The sequence below is a fragment of the Marmota flaviventris genome, chromosome 1 (assembly GCF_047511675.1).
Source record: "Marmota flaviventris isolate mMarFla1 chromosome 1, mMarFla1.hap1, whole genome shotgun sequence".
NCBI classification, from domain to species: domain Eukaryota; kingdom Metazoa; phylum Chordata; class Mammalia; order Rodentia; family Sciuridae; genus Marmota; species Marmota flaviventris.
Genome location: NC_092498.1, coordinates 142,666,155 through 142,684,515, shown reverse-complemented (window position 1 = coordinate 142,684,515; position 18,361 = coordinate 142,666,155). Strand labels below are relative to the sequence as shown.

Below are 18,361 nucleotides of genomic sequence, written 5' to 3'. Positions count from 1 at the left end.
TCACAGGAAGGCTGAAAAGTGCAGGATAGCTCAGGAAGCAGCGGGGACTGCCCTCTCCGGGCATCAGCAGTGTGACCAGGACAAACCCAGTCAAGCATCACCCCAGGAAAAAGCCCCAGCCCTCTCTGCAGAGGTGGCAGGCACCTTGGACTGGGCTCCTCAGAACCAGGTCTGGAGACGATGGAGGAGGGGAAGTGTTTGCTTGGGAGGTGAGCCCAGGAAGCACTGGGGAGGGAGGTGGCGAGTTCCTGAGGCCCAGTCCTCTGCAGGAAGTCGTTTTTAGGTCTCCTTAGGTTCAGGTGTGACTGGTGCATGGGTGATGTGGCACAGTGGGCTGTGGATCCTGAAGGCTCCCAGTAGCACAATCCCCAGTGACTCCCATTAGCACCACCCAAGTCAAGGTGCAGTCAGCCGAGTGCAACGCATTTTGAGCCTGATCAATTAAAAAAAAAAAATAAAGGAGAGAGTTTCCCCTGCTACTCTCCAGTGGGCCGCGTCAGGGAAGGCTCGTCCACCGGGGCCTGAGGGAAACAGGGCGCCATCCGACTCTAGACAGAACAGAAGCTGAGTGAATGAGCGCACAGGGCTAGACACCCCTCCTGGCACCCCAGAACTCACCGCCCGGGTCAGGGAACTGAGGGCCACATTGCACATGTGATGTGGAGGATTTTTTTTTTTTAAAGATTGGGTGTCATGGTTTGGATATGAGGTGTCCCCCGAGGTCTCATGTGTGAGACTCTGCTAGAACATTCACAGAGGTGAAATGATTGGACTTTAAGAGCTGATGCCTACCCAGTGGATTAATCCTCTGATATGGATTAACTGGGTGGTGGCTGGAGGCAGGCAGGTGTGGCTAGAGGAGGTGGGTCACTGAAGGATGCCTTTGGGGTTTGTAGTTTGTCCCTGGTGAGTGCGTCCTGGTTGCCTGGTCCTGAGCCGCTTCCCTCCTCCATGCCCGTCAGCCATGATGATCTGCCTCACCTTGGCCCAGAGGGGTGGAGGTGGCCAACCGTGGACTGGACCTCGGAAACCAGGAGCCAACTTCTCCGAGTCGTTGTCAGGTCTTTTGGTCACAGCCATAAAAAGCAGACTGAAATGGTCCATTAGGGCTCCCGTAGAAAGCCACAAGCTGGGTGGCTTGTGAACCACCCTGTATTGCTCACGGTTCTGGAGTGGGAAGTCCAAGACCAAGGTGCCAGTAGATCTGGGCCAGGTGAGGGCTGCTTCCTGGTTCACAGATGGTGTCTTCTGGCTGTCCCCATGTGGGGGAGTGAGGGAGGGATCTCTCTGGAGGGCCTTCCTGACCAATCACCTTCCACAGGCCCCTCCTCACGCCATCACTGGGGGGGCAGGGTTTCAACCAGGGCAGGGAGCCTTCCCCCTTCCCAGGCCGCCAGATTTGCAGCCTTGAATTCCCCAGTGCATTTATATCATTCTAGATCGGATCCCACTAAGGAAACACAGTCCCTAAATTCACACTAAAGGGTTAGTGGCTGACAGACTAAGAAGGATCTTTTTTGTCTAAGTGAAATTTTGTCCCTTTGCGTTGAGAGATTGAACAACCAGTTTGATGCTAAAAATTTCCTATAACTACAGGGGCTGGGGGGAAGCCTGTGTGGGAGTCAGGAAGCAGCCCTGGCTCTCTGCCCAACTCTACCATCAACATTCTGTGGCCTTCTCAATGCCACTGCTTCTTCGGGGCCTCCCTGAATGAATCCCTCATTTCGTCGATGGGAATTTATGGTTGTCCTCCCAGTGAGCATGCGCTCCCCTGCAGGGCCTCTCCTTGGCCAAAGGATGGCCGTCTTCAAGTTTATATGGCCTCCTTCTCTGAAGGTCCTCATCTCTTCTTCCAAGGAAGCCAGTCCTACTGGGTTAGGGCCCACCCTGATGACCCCTCTTTAAAGACATCCCGAGGTACTTGGGGTAAGAACATGAATTTTGCGGGGACACTTACAAATCAGCCCATAGCCCATGATACTGGTCTAAACACAAAGTAAAAAAAAAAAAAAAAAGAAAAGAAAAAAATCTACTTCAAGGAGGAAAATCTTAAGGAAATGATAATATGGTGGTATGGCAAAATGAGGAAAGTGGTGATCAGTCTGTTTATTCTATGGCTGTGTAAAAAACTACCCTCCAAATGTGGTAGCTTCAAACAGTTATTTTAATTTGCTCATGATTTTCTGGGACAACAGTTTAAGGAGGACTCAGCTGGGTGGTTTCTCTTTGATCCACCAGGGGTCTACTAGAACAGCAGGATCCACTTCCAAGAAGGCTTCTTCATGCACCTACCTGGGGCCTGGGTACTCCTTGGCCTTCTTTATTCTCCGCGTGGCGCCTTCTTCTCAAGGACCTCTCCAAAAGCTTGGTCTTCCTCACAGCCTGTGCCATCAGATGGGTAGGATTTCTTACAAGGCAGCTGACTTGAAGCAAGTTTTCAGGGGACCCGGATGCAAAGGTTCAAGATCTCTTATGATCAAGACTCGGCTGTCCCCACATGTCACTTCTCCATGTTCTACTGGTCAAGTTAATCAAGATTCAAGATGGGGAGCTGTCAGTGCTCTGTGAAGTTTCTTTTAGAGGATGTTCTTTGGCATCTCTGTGCTGTGAGTCCCACCACCATTTAAATTCAGTCTTTGTGCCTTGTTGTCTTTGGTGTCATGCCAATGTTTAGGTGGCCTGGCCCTCGTGGGTGGATTCTAAGGGCTCCTGGCCAGGCTCTGAGGAGGGCTGTCCCCCGCTGACAGGCATCTTCTGAGCCCTTGGTGAATGGAGGGGGCCTGGCATCACCTCCAGGTAACCCCCCACCCCTTCTTGCCCTCGCCGTGACTCCTGAGGGGATTCTCACAAGTAAAAGCTTTCCTGCCCCCCACTCAGCGCACATTTAGATTTCTGGGCTGTTCAGGCAGAAAAATGGCCCTGGAATCAGGCAAGCAGAAACCATTAGCTGGCAGGAGAGCAGGGTGGAGGTGAGGCCACAGGAGTTCCAGTGTGGGGAGGCCCGGGTGAGAGGCCCACATGGGAGGCCCAGGTGGGAGGACCAGTCATGTCTCTGTGGAGCCTTGGAGGCCTCTGGGAAGCTCTTTCCAGCCCCCCAGCCCCAGGAAGCCCACCCTGCACCTGATAGGCCCCCCCTTGGAAACAACAACATTAAGAAAGAAAGCAATAGAGTCAGGAGATCTGAGTTCCAGCCCCGACTCCACCAACGTGGCTCCCGAGTGCTCTGGGTAATAGGGACAGGGATGATCAGTGTGAGGCGGGTCTCTTACTAGGAGGATGCCTAAGTGCTTCGCAAGTGTGACTTCACCTCATCCTCATGGGACATCTGGGGGGTGGGCAGGCCACTCTTAGCTTGGGATTGTAAAATGGAGAAAAGTTTCAGAGGGGTGTGTGTATGTGTGTGTGTGTGTGTGTGTGTAGAGGGAGGGAGAGACACGGCGTTTGGAAGTAGCCTGCTGCCCTCTAGCTGACTATGGGCTGAAGAGCTCCATCCATTGCTCTTTTTTGGGGGACGGCTGAGTCTGGCACACCAGGGAGGAGGAGCACCAGGGGCCAGGTGTTCTCAGGGGACAGTGCACCAAGCCAGAAGGATGGACGTGGCAGGGGGTGAGTTTATCCAGCTTCAGGATGACCCTGCGGCTGAGGGTGAGCTGCTAACCCCCTGCACCTTGCCTCTCGTTAGCAGAAGGGTGCCCGTTTTCAGGACCTTGCAGCAGCATCTGCTGGGGAGTCTGGGAATATGTCGCTTTGGATTTGGGGACAGGGTGTGCACGGGACGTAGCACCAGGGCCTACCCTGTGCGTGTCCAGGGCTAAAAGCATCTCAAACCTGGGACCAGCTGCAGGGGAGAGCTGAGGGCAGAGCACCTGGGGAGGGGGCAGAGCACCTGGGGAGGGGGCAGTACCAGGACACCCCCCCCCCCGGAACCTTTCAAAGCACACCAGGTACCCTCCCCCCCCCCCCCCCGCTGCCCGGGCACCTGCTCCTCTAGGTCCTGCGTTCGGGGCAGAGCACGGCAGATGAATCGAGGGGGTAGCAGCCATGGGGTCGAGGTGGGCCTGGGGTCAGCCTCCCCTCTGCCATGTGGCAGTGTGAGACCTTGGGTGCGGCACTGTCCCCTCAGAGCCCCCATTTCTTTCCCACTACAATGAGGGGCCCCAAGAAGTGCCTATGATCCCACAAGCTGGGGCGAAAATGCGGCTTCTAACCCCAACATGTGAACTTCACCCCCAGCTCACAGGAGTCCCATGAAAAATTCATTGATGGATTTTAAGAGGATCCTGCAGGAGAGGTGGCAGGCCAGAGCAGTCGAGAGCCAACCCAGTGATCTGGAAAATGATCAGGAAGATGCCCCAGTGTGGGGGAGGGACTTGCCAGCTGGCCCTGGATGGGGAGGGAGTGAGGAAGGGGTGGAGTCCCCGAACACCTGCAGAGCCCCTGCAATGCATCAGGCCACGGGACATGCCACCAACCCAGGTGGGGACGTTCTGAACTGCATACGTATTTCTTCTGGTGGGAGAATGTGTTCTCCAATTCCAACTTCTCCAGATTTCAATTGACCCTCTTCTGCACAGACCACGTCCCTCCTGTCCCCAAGGACAGACTTAGAGATAGGCCTGGCCGATGATTTAGCAACACATTGGTCCTTAACCATGGCCGGTCCTGCCATCTGATAGTATTGACGATCCAGAAGCAAATCTTTGCCCCCTTCAATAGGAAGCAGCCCTGAGACCTGCTGCACCCGTTGATTGACATCCCGTCACTCTGGCAGCCACTGACCCTGCTGGAAAGTGGACTCAAGCCTGGAAGCCTTTCCTGAGATGTCCCTGCCCCCCTGGATCCCAAGGATGCCACCAAACGTCCACTTTAGGGACTTGAGCTGTGGCTCACCAGCGGGCTTCAGGTTCTGGAGGGCAGGCATGGCCACGATTGCTCGTATGCCAAATGGGCAGAACTGGCCATTCCACTTCCTCAGAAGGCAAGGGGTCAAAATGAGCCACCACGACAACTCCTTGTCCCCGCAGCAGCTCTCCCTGGGCGTACCCCAACTTCTGACACCCCCAAAACATGAGGAGGGTGGTGAGAGACAGCTCACCTTTGAATCATCCCAGTGGGGAAACTGAGGCCCACAAAAGTTGGGTTAAAAATAGTGTCTATACCACAGTGTTTTACTCCAGAGGGAAAATAAAGCATTTAGGTTTATCAACTTTGAAGACACAAATAAGAACAAAAAAAAATCTATGAGAAATCGCCTTTGATTTTACCATTTAGGTCTAAGCCTGGGATACGCCTTCAACTGACTGCCAGGGGGTAAAACGTAGGTTTTTTCTTAGGATGACTGTCCTCAGAGTGTGTCCACCGCACTTTCCTAACGTTCTCTTTCCAAACCCCTGTGTTCCCAGACATGGTGTAATGGCCTTGGATGAGTCCGTGAGCCGGGCTCTTGTTGGACATTCCTGCTGTTTCTCTTTTCTGACTTGAGCCAATGAGAGGAAGCAAATCCACTGCTTTCCTAGGAATCCGCTTCTCCTGGGTGGCAGGGGCGGGGGATGACGTCCTTCCTGCCACACCTCCCTCCACAAGGCCCAGGGTTCCCACTTCTGTTGAAACAGCTCTCGGGTCCAGCACCATTTTGCCACACGGGGTCCCCGGTGCTCTTCCAGCAGAAGCCACCCCTTGCCTGGGTGGAGCGAGACCAGAAGCCCAGGAGGGCTCTGATGGGCCTCCCAGCCCTGCCACTGACTGTCCCCGAGACCTGGGGATGGTGATTCCACCTCTGTGCCCCTCAGCCTTTCCGTCTGAGCACTGGGGAGTGTCCAGCTCAGCATGGGGCCTGGCACAGGGTGGACACACTGGGACGCACTCCACGATGTCATCCGTCTTTCTCATCCTTCCTTCCTGAAAAATGGGGTTTGAAGAGGTGGCCACTCACGAGGTCATAGGGGGTCAGATGAGATGGCAGCTATAAAGTGCCCATCCAGCACCCTCAGTCGGTGGCATTTTAAGTCATATTTTCATTATGGCAATGTGACACTCTATGAAGGCCTCCACTCCACAGGAGATAAACAAGGCTTTTTAGGCCCAGAAGTTGATCTCCCACACACCCTTGGCCAACCTCAGCTCATTTCCCAATGTCCCCAGCACTGTAGGTCGTGAGCTGGGCTGCTGTGGTCACACGTCCCACAGCAGCTATTCTCAGAGTCCACGTAAGGTGCCATAGCATAGAAAGGGTGCCCTCGCACCTGGGCAGCAAATGGACCCAGGTCCTTGCACTCCCTTTCGGAGGACCAAGTACCAGGCCTGCAGCAGGCCTAGCCCCTGCTCTCATCCCGTTGGAGAAACTCATCCAAGTTGCACTGAGTTTTGCAGCTGTCAGAGCCCAGGTCTGCAGGTGTTTCAGTGGGGTGACAACTTGCCCAGCCTGTCAATCACGGTGGCCGGACTTCCTTATTATTGTTGGAGCTCATCAAACCAGGTCATCCACAGAGCTCTTACCTACTATGCTAAAGGCAAATTAACAAAAGCGCTTAATAAAGACTGGCTGGGTCCCCACATGTGCAGGTGTAGACACACAGAAAAGAGCGTGTGTAGTAGGTAATGTGCAGGTAGGAGGTGGAAGGTACAGCACACACATGTGAACTAGATCCCTTCTCCAAGCCTGCGACGCAGGTGCCGTTTTGCCCACTTCACAGTCAGCAGGCCAAGCCCAGACACACCAGGGGCTGGTGCCAGTGTCCCTGCTCTTCATTGAGAGGCTGCGACGTGGTAAAGGGCCGAGCATGGTGCCTGGCACGTACCCAGTGCTCAGTACTGGGGACTGTCATCATGGGGGCTCTTCAGAGCCCCTGAACAGGCAGCCCAGGGCTCCTCCACCTCTCCCATCCTCTGGGGGTGGGTGGCTGGAGCTGGGTTATCTCACTGTGGCCTTTCAAACTCTCGGAGAGCTGGGGTCAGGGCCGGGGCAGCAGGCCTGCTGAGCACTGGTGGGCTGGGCAGCATGGGCTGTGTCAACATGAGATGTCCCAGGAGGACCTGCTGGGACAGCCAGGGGTGGGGCCTGGAGCAGAGCGAGGTGGAGGGGTTGATGCCCTGAAGCTGGCCACTCCCACCTGGGAGAAGCTGGTGGAGGAGTCGGGGAGGGGGTGGCCAGGCTGAAGCTGCCTCCTCCCCACCTTGTGCTCTGCTCAGCTGCTTTTCAAGATCTTAGTTTTATAACCTGGAATAGCTGTGAAGGTCTTTAATATATTTATTTGGAGATGGACACAATACCTTTACTTTTATGTGGTGCTGGGGATCGAACCCAGTGCCTCACGCATGCTGGGCAAGTGCTCTACCACTGAGCAGGAACCCCAGCCCATGAAGGTCTGTCTTTAAAGAAAATACAGAAGGTTATGACCCCCCCCATTAGCCCCCTGTTCTCCCCCAGACTGTGCCAGCGTGCACACATGGATTCTATCCTTTTCAAAACCTGGTTTGCACGGCATCAACGCTGCAGTGTTTTTTGTTACCAGGTCTTAAATGCTTTCAGGTGACCTCGTTCTTTTTAACAGTTGCATGCTATTCCACACCTCGAACGGGCCATTGTCCCCAACGATTTGCTCATGGAGGGACAAGCAGGATGTGCTTTCCTGATGTTATGAAATGTTCTACAATCAACACCCTTGTCCACATCGAGTATGTGCTGTGATAACACCTGTCTTCCTAGGGTAGAGTTCCGGAGATGGGCCAAAGGGACCTTAAGGATCAATGGATCCAGTGGCTACAAGCTGCCAGTTCTATTTGTACTTAAGACCTCCTTGTCATAGGCTCCTGGAAGGAAAGCTTCTGATTTTTTAAATCATGGTACTCCAAACTCACCTCATTTCACAAAGCGGGAGGCTGGATTCATAAGGAGAGTACTCGGTCCCAGGGTAGGACAGTGGTGCCCAGGAGAAGGGGAACCCTCTGGGAGGTTGCCTATGGGATATTGAAGGTTGCTCTGGACTCCTTTGCTGACAGACGTGTATGGAACCTTGAGTTGTCCTGGGCTGACCCCCAGGCAGTGACCAATTGATGGGGACCACAGCAGTCCAAGTCCTTGCCTGGAGACCAGATAATCCAGGGGCCCATTCCTATCCCAGAGCTCCCCCCAGGATCCAGCCAAGGCTGGGACTTTCCGAAGTCACCCCTCTGCTGGGCTTCTCCCACTCCATTACCTGTTTGTCCTGGGGACGGTCCGTCAACACAGCCCGTGCATCCATATCCTGGTCTCAGGCCAAGTTCTTCCAGAACACACCCGAGGTACCATGGAGGATGGCCAGGCAGTACCCTCCTGGATGGATGTGTCTTCATTAGCAGTCACCCAAGAGCAGCCAAGGGCCCTGGAATCCCCTCGCATGCTGCAGAGAAGCTGCCAGCTTCCTGCAGGAGATTTTCAGCATGGATCTGAAAGCTTGGGGTCTTGTCATCCAGAAATGTAACCTGAAATAATAGTCCCCACCGTCACTGTACAGCGGCTGGGTATCTTGTAGATCTTCTCTAGACACCTTGGTTTCCTTGTCTGTGCACTAACACAATCAGTACCTGCATCGTAAGGCAGTGAGAGTGAGGTACTGCTTTCCATGCTTAGTCCTGTGGTGCTTGAGCTGAAATATGAGGTTCCGATCACCACACGCCGCTGTCCGTGTGACCTTCAACAGCAGAGCTTCATTTTCCCCTCTGCAGCTGGGGACAGCTACTTCTCTTGGGACTGACATGAAGATTTAGTGTCAGGTCAGGCTCACGGCCATGCATAGCAAAGGCCCTGATGTGACTCACTTGGGGCCATAGCCAAGCTAGGAGGATGAGTCAGACACGCTCGGTGTTGGACCAGGAAAGAGAATTTGTGAATTCAGCAAGATGATGTTCATCGTCTAGCCTCCCTCCACTATTTGTACAATTAAAATATGAATAAAGAAAAGTCTTTGGCCCTCCCCGGAGATGACCACTATGGGTTTATTCCTCTATTATCCAGTATGTTTGTTTCAAACATTTACATCTGGATGTTTTGGAAAAAAAAACGATCATTTTCTACATATTAGAATATTAGTTATTACATAGATGTCTCAGAATGGGGTCACGTGTCTTCAGCCTTGGTGAGCATGCTCACCTACCCAGTCTCAGGAGTTCTATTTGGCCACTCCCACCTTGCTGGACACCCAGGTTACTACCACTTTGCCACAAGCCCTTCTGCGCATGACCATCTTTGTGCTTATTTATCTTTGCACAAAGGCAATAGTGCTTCTACAGCTGTGGCTTGATCTCTGGGGTGGAGGGATGTGCACTTCCTGGACCCGCATGGAGGCCCAAGTCCTACATGGAATGGAATAGTGTTTTCATAGAACCCACATTCCCCCCTCCCTTGTACTATGTAGAATTTGTCAGACATTAAAGTAAGTTATTAATTTGATTGTGACTTGCAAGAAGAAGTCTGTATGTTCGTATGTATTTTTCCCCCTATATGGTTTTGATCTGGGGCTGGTTGAGTCAACAGGTCCAGTGGGCTGACTGTTCACGCTACCCCTGTCGACCCTTCAAAAGGGCCAGCAGAGCAAACTTGCAAGTCAGGAGAGAGAGGGGAAGGAGGCACTCCTGACCACAAGTCTAATAACCTAAGGAAATAGGGCAGGATCTTCACCGGGTTTAAGGGCAGAGATCGAGGGGCTTGGGGTGGAATTCAGAAGGCAGGTGACCACCCTGCTCTGGCATTGCAGCGATGAGGATGTGGAATCTTGAGGAGTCATTAGTCTCAACAAGCAGGTCATGAGCCTTCTCTTCTAGGGACAAATATTCTGATAAAAGCAGCAATGTTCAATACTGGGACAGAAACTTAGGTTGGTTTCAATTTTCAACAGTTAAAAGTTGAATTTTCTGGTCCACAGTTATTACTGTTTAGAATTCCCTGCATAGAGCAACAATAACCAGATTGATAATCATTTAATAGTTCTTTACAGATCATGCCCCTCCTGGTATCTGGGTGGACCGCCACACCCCTTCCTTCTGCTCCCCACCATATTTTGCTCATTATATGGACTTATTTTGGAGGAGAGTTGGCAGGAGACAGTAGAATTTCAAACAGTGCTAATTCCTTCCTGTCATCTCATACTCCAAGAGGCCCCTTGTGCAATTCTTGTTCCAAGTCATATTCTCAACCACAATTACTTAGTATCCTTTTTATTTGGGAATTATTTTAGATTTACAGACAATACAGAGTCCTCAATAGCCCTCACCCCTAACGTTAACATCTTTCACGGAACCGTCACCAAAACCATGACCAACCACGGTACGTTCCCGTTAACGGCAGTCTTCAGTTGGATGCACCACTTTTTACACCTGTGTTCTGTCTTTTCTGTAAGGTCTCTTCCAGAACTCCTGTGTCAGTCAGCTTTTCATTGCTATGACAAAACACCTGAGAAAAAAAGCTTAGAGGAAAAATGTTTGGGCTCACAGTTTGAGGTTTTTGTCCACAGTCCACTGGCTCATGGCTGCGGGTTCATGGTGAGGCAGATCTTCCTGGCAGAGCGGCAGGGTGGAGCAGAGCTGCTTAGCTTATGGCAGCCAGCAAGCAGAGAGGGGCAGGGACAAGATACAGTCCCCCAAGGCATACTCCCAAGGCCCATGACCTCCAGCCAGGTTCCACCTCCTACAGTTCCCCTGGGGAAAAAAGCCAGATCCAGACCACAACCACCCCACATGGTACTCAGTCATGTCCCTTGGTCAGGGATTTTGCAGGAGGCCCTTTTGTTGGGGTTGACGTGATGTTTACTCATGAGACAGGGGCAATGGGTTACCGGGAAGATGGGGGGCGATGACTCTCAGTCACCTGTCCTCACAGGAAGAAAGTGGTTGCCACCACCCATTTTTAAGATTGCAGGGAGCAAGAGAAGGGGAGACTGAGCTCTAACCCTGGATGTGGGGAAGCTGACTCGGGTTATTTGGGCTTCTTTTGTAAAGAGTCTCAACCTCCATTAAGATATGCATCTTTCTCCAAGATGGATGATGAGCTGAAACCCACGATGACCCCACCCGCCATGACCATCTTCCCTTGAGAGGCCCCAGAAGTTCCCACACAGGATCCTCTGTTAGATAAGCCCTTCTCAGAGTCCTCCAAAGTCCTCCTTTGGACCAGGCAAAGGGGAACTGGGCGGTGTCCCAGGTGTGGCCTCTCAGTGTGGTCCCCGGCCGGCAGCACCACCCGGGAGTTGCTAGAAGTGCAGGATCCCAGGCCCCACCTGGGCCTCCCGAGTTGGACTCCCCAGTTTGGCCAGGCCCTGGCCCAGTGGCTCCCAGGCGTGTCTGGGTTTGAGGAGCATCGTCTTGGACTCTCGCAGAGTCAGAGGTTGGCAGCTCCTGCGGTCAGTCTCTTCCCTGCCGCCAGGGCACTTGCTTTGTTCCGTCTCGTGCATCTTGCATAGTTGGAGGATGACGAGGGAGGACAGAAGTGAGAGGCGTGGAGGGAGGGGGCGCGGCAGCAGGTGGCTCTGAGAGGAGTCTGTGGGCTGGGAGAAGTGGGCGAGGAGGGGCAGTGTCAGCACAGCTGTCAGAGGAGCAGGCTCTGCTGGCCTGGAAGATGGATGAGAGCGGGGATGGAGGGATGGACAGACGCGCTGGACAGCTGCAGGGGGCAAAGGGCTCAGCCCGCGTGGACCTGCGCGCCGTGGGTGGCGGCAAAGCCCGACAGCCCCCACAAGGAGGTCCTTGATGCAGGGCTCACCCCATGTTCTCAACTCTTCCATCCTGTTAAACATGGTCCCGTGGCCTCAGGACGTTCACACTGGTGCACGACCCTCATGGTGGCCATCATCCTCCAGAGCTCTTGGTCCTGCAAAATGGAGGGGCAGTGGCTCTTGTGGCCCCTCCTCCCACGCCATTCCACGTTCTCCCACCGTGGCTGATGGAGCTCCTCGCAGGAGTCAGCCTACACACTACTTGGCTTCCCCTGTCGTCTCTTCAGCTGCTGAAGTAAGGGAGTGACAGTCTGTGCTCCACCTAGAGAGGAGGTGGCAGATGACTTGCCCAGGGCGGGGGAGGAGCACGCTCTGTGGGGAGAGCAGGAGAGCTTCCGGAGTCCCCTGCAGAACACTCTTCCTTTCCTCCCAACAGTGTATTGAAAAAGAGGTGGGGGCTTAGGCTGGGGAAGAAAGGAATAGGACCAAAGGGGCCCAGGAGGTGGGAAGGGAGCAGCTGAGGTTCAGATTCAGACTCAGAGGAACCAGTGATTGTCATCTCCAAGGGTCCCCAGCATGCACCTGGGTACCCACCATAACAAGATGGTAGAATGTTCTTTGAATGAACGAACTTGGACTACTTTGTTCCTAGTTTGTTGTTCCCAAGAACTGGGGAATCCATAAAAGGAAGCTTTGAAATAAAAATTTGGCTTTAATTTAGGAAAAAAAAGAATCATCCACTGCAAATAAAGACATTCTTGTTGAACACCCAGGACCGAGAATCACTGTACACTAAGTAGATGGCAGGGTTACCTGTGCCTTGACTGACATTTTGGAGGTAGGGTCCAAGTTGCTGAGGCTGGCCTTGAATCACTGTCCTCCAGCCTCAGCCTCCCGAGTAGCTGAGCGCATTTATAAACCAAACCTCTAAGAGCACTTCTCTCCAACACTTGTCACTTTGTGCTCAAATTAACTAAACAAGTGTGCCCCAATTCCTGCAGGGACCCTGATGTTAGAATTAAAACAAAACCCAGGCTTGGCAGGAAACAATCCTCCCACAATGTACTTACTCAATTTGGAGGCCAAATGAAGGAGCCGAGGAGTGTGGTGAACAGGCTTCAAGAAGGTCCCCGGTGGCACTCATGTCCTGGTAAGTACTTTCCTTGTTGAGTACGAGTAGGACCTGGGATTCACTTCTCACCAACAGCACATGGCCAAGAGATTGGGTACGACTACATTACAGACGACAATGATGTGCATTTGCCAGCAGATTCACCCCCTTGATGGCTTTGATGAAGCTGGTCATGTTGGCGACATTCATGTGTCAAGGACTCAAGGGCAGCCTCCACCCAGCAGTCAGCGGAATTGAATGTTTCCAGTTTAATACCTGTGAGAGACAATCCTGCCAGTCACCTCAGGAGCCTGGAGCAGTTATGCACAAATTTTTTTTTTTTTTTTTTTTAAAGAGGGTACTGGGAATTGAACTCAGGGGCACTCGACCACTGAACCACATCCCCAGCCCTATTTCGTATTTTATTTAGAGAAAGGGTCTCACTGAGTTGCTTAGGGCCTCACTTTTGCTGAGGCTGGCTTTGAACTTATGATCCTCCTGCCTCAGCCTCCCGAGCTGCTAGATTACAGGCGTGCACCACCATGCCTGGCATAGTGGAACCTTCTGATGAGCCCCCAGCTGGCACCTTGAGTCCAGCCTCCCGAGACCCTGTTCCAGAGGCTTTGGCTAACCAACGCTCATGGCCTGACCTACAGGAAAACGAGGGCTGTTGTGAACAGAGCGTGGTGATCCATTGAGGAGAATTAGCAAGACAGACAGCAAGATACTTACCTCTACTTTACAGAGGAGGAAAGTGAAGTTCAGAGAGGTGTGCTAGCCTTCCTGAGCGGTACCCCAGGCCACGGAGGCATGACCCCACCATGGCCATCAGGCCTGGAACGCACTGTCCTCTGGGCAGAGTCCACCCGCACACACCCTCTCGGGTTTCCATCCTTGGAGAATGGCCTCAACTTCCTGCTCTACCCAGCACCCCCGGGGGCTCCGTGGGGGCCGGGGTTTGTAAAACAGTGTTCAGCTGTCAGCACTGGCATTTGTCAAAGGAAGTGGCTGCTCTGGGGCCCCGCCACCCTTCCGAAAGTGGACACTGCTTGGGAAAAGTGCGAACTAAGAGCCTGTCAGCCCAGCCTGGGGGAGGGGTTGGAACAGAGCTCCAACACGGGGGGAGATAAGGGAGGCCACTGCTGTGGGAGGCTGGGCATCCAGCTCCTCGCCCATGGCCAGAGCTGGCAAGCGAGGCTGGGGGTTATAGGGAAGGGGGAGCACAAAACACCCTCCATGGTGCCCAGCCACGCAGGGGACAGATGTGGCTAGAATAGCTGCTCATCCAAGCAGAAGCTGAAGGGTTCCTGCTGCAGGTGGGGATAAGCATGCACCTCCCAAGAACAGTAGCCAGAGCTTGGGGGAGATGGAGACCCCTTGGAAAGGGGGCCGACCCTGGTCAGGTGTGGGCACGTTCCAGGTCACCTGGTCTACAGCACTGTTGCCACCCCCGATTATTCAGCAATAGATAAATCCAGACAAAATTCAAGAACACAGGTAGTCTCCAAGCCATAGGGGGGCTGTGACTTTGGTGGAGAGGCCTTCACACCTGTGTGAATGGCTGTCACCATCTCTGAGCCATTACTGAGGGCCAGGTAGACCAGGCTAGGCTCAGGGACATGGTGGCGTCAATTCAGACAAAACCTTCATGTGACAGAGTTTACCTCCTGCGAGAGGAGCAGAATTATTGCTGCATAACAATGCACCCCAGAATAGAGGCCGCAGACAACAGTGACCATATGTTTCTCATGGGGTGGGGATCTGGCGTTGGGCGGCGTTCTGCTGGATGGTTGTTCTGTCCCAGGAGATTGTTAGCTAGAGTCCTTTGCCTGCTTATTTTTTTAGCTGGTGATTCAGACGCAGGGTCTCTGCATGGACCCTCCTCAGAGTAGCCGAGGCTTCCTTACAACATGGCGTCTGGGTTTTTAGAAGGCAGAGCTGCCAAGTTCTCTTAAGGGCTCAGAACATCACCCCCCCCCCCAACATACCCTGTTGATTCAAGCAAGGCCCAGGATCAACCCAGACTCCAGAGGGGGAGCATATCTCCTCCCCTTGCTCGGAGAGAGAGAAGGTGCATACAGGAGGCTATTGTGGACAGCAATATGCTCAGCAGTGGACACTAGACTGGGTAGACAGATGATCGTTCAGAAGGTACACAATGTAGTATTGCAGTTGTAGCATGGGTGGGTTTCCCCGTTTGGATAGAAGTTGGTATTTTGAAATGACATTTATAGGATTATTTCATCCTCATGGATTGAGGACTGTCTGCAAACTTGATGTACAAAAAGATTTTTTTTTTTAAAACCAAGAAAACATAAGACTTGCAAAACCCGTGTCTGGTCTAGGAAATGGAACAGAGAAACTTGTTATGTAAATCTCCCTCCCCCCCTGCCTCCAAGGGATAAAGGTCAGAGAATTTCCAGAATCTCTGTCCAGAGAATGTTTCAGGCATGAGCCACACTCTGGACGGGTGGGCTGCAGCCAATAAACCTGCTTCTAGAAAGTTCCTCAGGTGTTCAGCCTCTTCTGTCCTTCAGCAGGGCCGCAATGTGGAACCAGGTTGTGACTTCACACAGCTGTTTTTTCCATGGTCCTCAGATATAAACCTGGGATTTGATCAAGGCCTCCTCCATTTCTCCATGAATCGACCCAGGAAGCTAAAAGGGACAGGCTTACCACCCCCTTCCTATGACCCCTAAGCCTCTAATCTGCAGGTAAAGTTTTGAATGTCAGATGCCAAAGGATTGACAACTTTAAAAGCATCCTCTGGGTACTAAAGATCTACAAGACACGAGAAGCTCCACGCGCCCATTTCTAGGGCTGGATTCATCCTATGTTGGCTTGATTGGCAATAGTCATCCTCGCTTTCCAATAACCACTGCATTCTGACCCCCAGATCTCACAAGCTTATGTCAATTCTTGACAAGTGTTCAGAGTCAAAGGACCGTTTTTACTCATGGCACAGTGAAAAATGTAAGCAGCATAATGTGAAAGTTCCTCTTGCATCCCAAGGCCCCCCCAAGAGTGACCTTGAGCAACCCAGGGGAACCCTGCCCATGAGGCAGGTTTGCATCCCAGCTGAGAAACCTGGTGCTTGGCAGCCTGACAAAGCCCACGAGTAGCCAATCACACTGGAAACCTCCAAAGCCAAGTCAAAATACATGAGCCTCCAAGTTGATTATCACAGGTGGACATTACAGAATGACTAACAGGTTGACCTGCTGGATCTGCTTTCTTGATACCTCACAGCTACCCAGTGAGGTGGCTCTTACCACCAGGCCCCTTTACATGGGAGTTTAGGGAAATGGAGTAACTTGTCTGAGGTCACAGTGGCCGAGCAGGGATTCCCACCCAGGCCAACTCGGGCCCATGAGTCCTCCGCATAGAATCAGCGGGCGTCAGTGTTGCCGGTTTCCCCCTTTCTATCAAGTACAAAGACCAAAGTTAGATGATGCCAGGAGGGGCCGACTCCCTGGCGACATCACCTCCCTGGCTGGACTGCACATTTTCAGACGCCAAGTCCACATCTCACGTCTCGGCCACATGAGAAGCCTTTATGCCAACAAGAAAAACCAGGAGGCGCAGAACTTGGTGGCATCCTGCTCGATCAGACAACCCACCCCTTCTGTACACCCGGGTAAGGCGAGGGGCTCGACTCCAACAGCCATTTCCAGAGGCCCTTCATGGGGACGTAAGGGTGAGACGGGGAGCAGCAACAGGTAGCCATCGGGAGCAGAGGCTTAGGGCAAGGTTGACTCTAACCTCCCCAGCTGTGGGTGGCACAGCCGGGATCCAACACCTCAGACTATGGACATGCGACATCTGACCAGAGCGTCCATCACTAACTCAGCCGCTTTAAGTAGTGAGAGGAGGCCCACACGTGGCTTAGTGGTTCAGGCCACGTTTCCTGGGCACATTTTCAAAGCTTGGCATCCTTCTCTCAGACTCCTGGTGGGTCCTCTTACCTCCCGGGCTCACCGGATCCCCAGTGGCCCAGATGGCCTGCCACACACACACTGGGGCAAAGCCGTTGGCAAACGTCCCATGGCCCTACTGCTGTGTGCATTCCGGGACGCGTACACATCTAGACGTGACTGGTTGCTTGTGTCCCTCAGCTCCCGAGGGAAGGAGCAGGTCCAAGCAGGGTCAGCAGAGCCCTGGACGGACTCTATGCCCCAGACACACATTCCCATCTGCTGTCAGCAGGGAGGAGAGCGCTGGCTTTGCCCCGGAAGGTGGGTTCTTCCAGGGAGGGACACTGTCCCCAGACTCTGGCACCTTGTGGGTTCTGCAAAGGAGCCTGGGGATGGCCAGCTTCAGGAGAGGTCCCTCCCTCGGCTCACAGGCCTCTCACCTGTGGGAGTCACATCTGGGCCTCCTCTCGGGCCTCCTCTCCTTTGGTCTCATCTGTTCCTGACACTCCCTCCTTCCGGCTGGCGTCCCCGCAGTCTGTCTGGGGTGGGACGGCCGACCTCAGAGCCAAGTGACCTTTCAAAGACACCAGGATTTGTTTAATTTTCAGAATTCACCCCGTCCTCCTTATCAGTCAGCGAGGCCCCAACGGGGGAGGCCTTTGGCATCTTTCCCTGAATTTTAAAACAGATGGGCTGGGCCTCCTCCAATGGGGTCCTTTCTTCACCAGGGGATGGAAAGGAAGGAAAAACAGGGTGGGATCTGAAGGGGGAGGAGAAGTCTCCTGGAGGGAGGGGGAGAGGCACCAATGTGCCCATCACTAACTCAGCTGCTTTAGGGATTGGCCCAGAATCATGGATTGGCCCAAGCCCTTTGCCATCTGAAGTTACTAAATCCCAATGGCCCGTGAAAGGGGACTCCCATCACCATCTCCCAGGAGAGGAAGAATGAGGCTCAGGGCGAGATGTTCAGGAGGAGTTCTGCAGGAGACAGTTGTAGGCCAGAGTTCACATCCTCGACTGTGAAGATCAGTCAGCTGGATCCTGACAGAGGTCGCTCTGGCCGTCCCCTGCATGATTCCGGATGCTCCATGGGGGCAGACCCCAGGGATCACATGTCCCATAACTGCTTCCTTTTCCAAAAGTCTAGACACCCTCCAAGTTCCCCTAGAAACCTCAGGGGCACTTCGAGGCTGGTGCAAATTGGCCCGAGAGGAAACCACACTCTGAGTAACTACAGGACAGTGGCTGCCCCCACTATCCCAGCCAGGGAAGGAGAGGGGCTTCTCCCACAGGAAGCCACACCAGGGAGTGCCGGGAGCTAACCTGTCTGTGCTCTCAACAGAGCGTGCTGAGGGGAGTCGGAGCTTGGCCCTTGGGCTCAGTCTGAAGCCCCAAGGGCAGAGTGGCACGGGGATCCCTGCTTGGGTATAAGCTAGAATGGTGACTGGGGGCCTCTTGCCGAGATCTCCCGTCTTGGCCTCTGGCTCCCTTAGTTCCAAGACACCCAGCCCTTTGCACCTAGGGGGTCAGCTAGGAGCAAAGAGGAAGGGACCACGATCAATATCCTTCATCTTAGCCAGGTTTAGGTTTGGCCTTCCAACTTGACTTTGTGGTGAGCTGCTTCACCCACTTTCTCGACCTCATCCCTGTTT

At 53.3% G+C, this 18,361-nt stretch overlaps 1 protein-coding gene across 1 annotated transcript in view; it reads right to left on the bottom strand.

Annotated features, from left to right (window-relative positions):
- The window catches only part of LOC139705815 (probable RNA-binding protein 19), a 69,413-nt gene extending 64,492 nt beyond the window's left edge, over positions 1–4,921 (bottom strand). The window contains 1 exon segment of the mRNA XM_071612728.1: positions 4,891–4,921. Within this exon segment, the coding sequence (XP_071468829.1) occupies positions 4,891–4,921 (31 nt within the window).
- Positions 4,922–18,361: the final 13,440 nt, after the last annotated feature.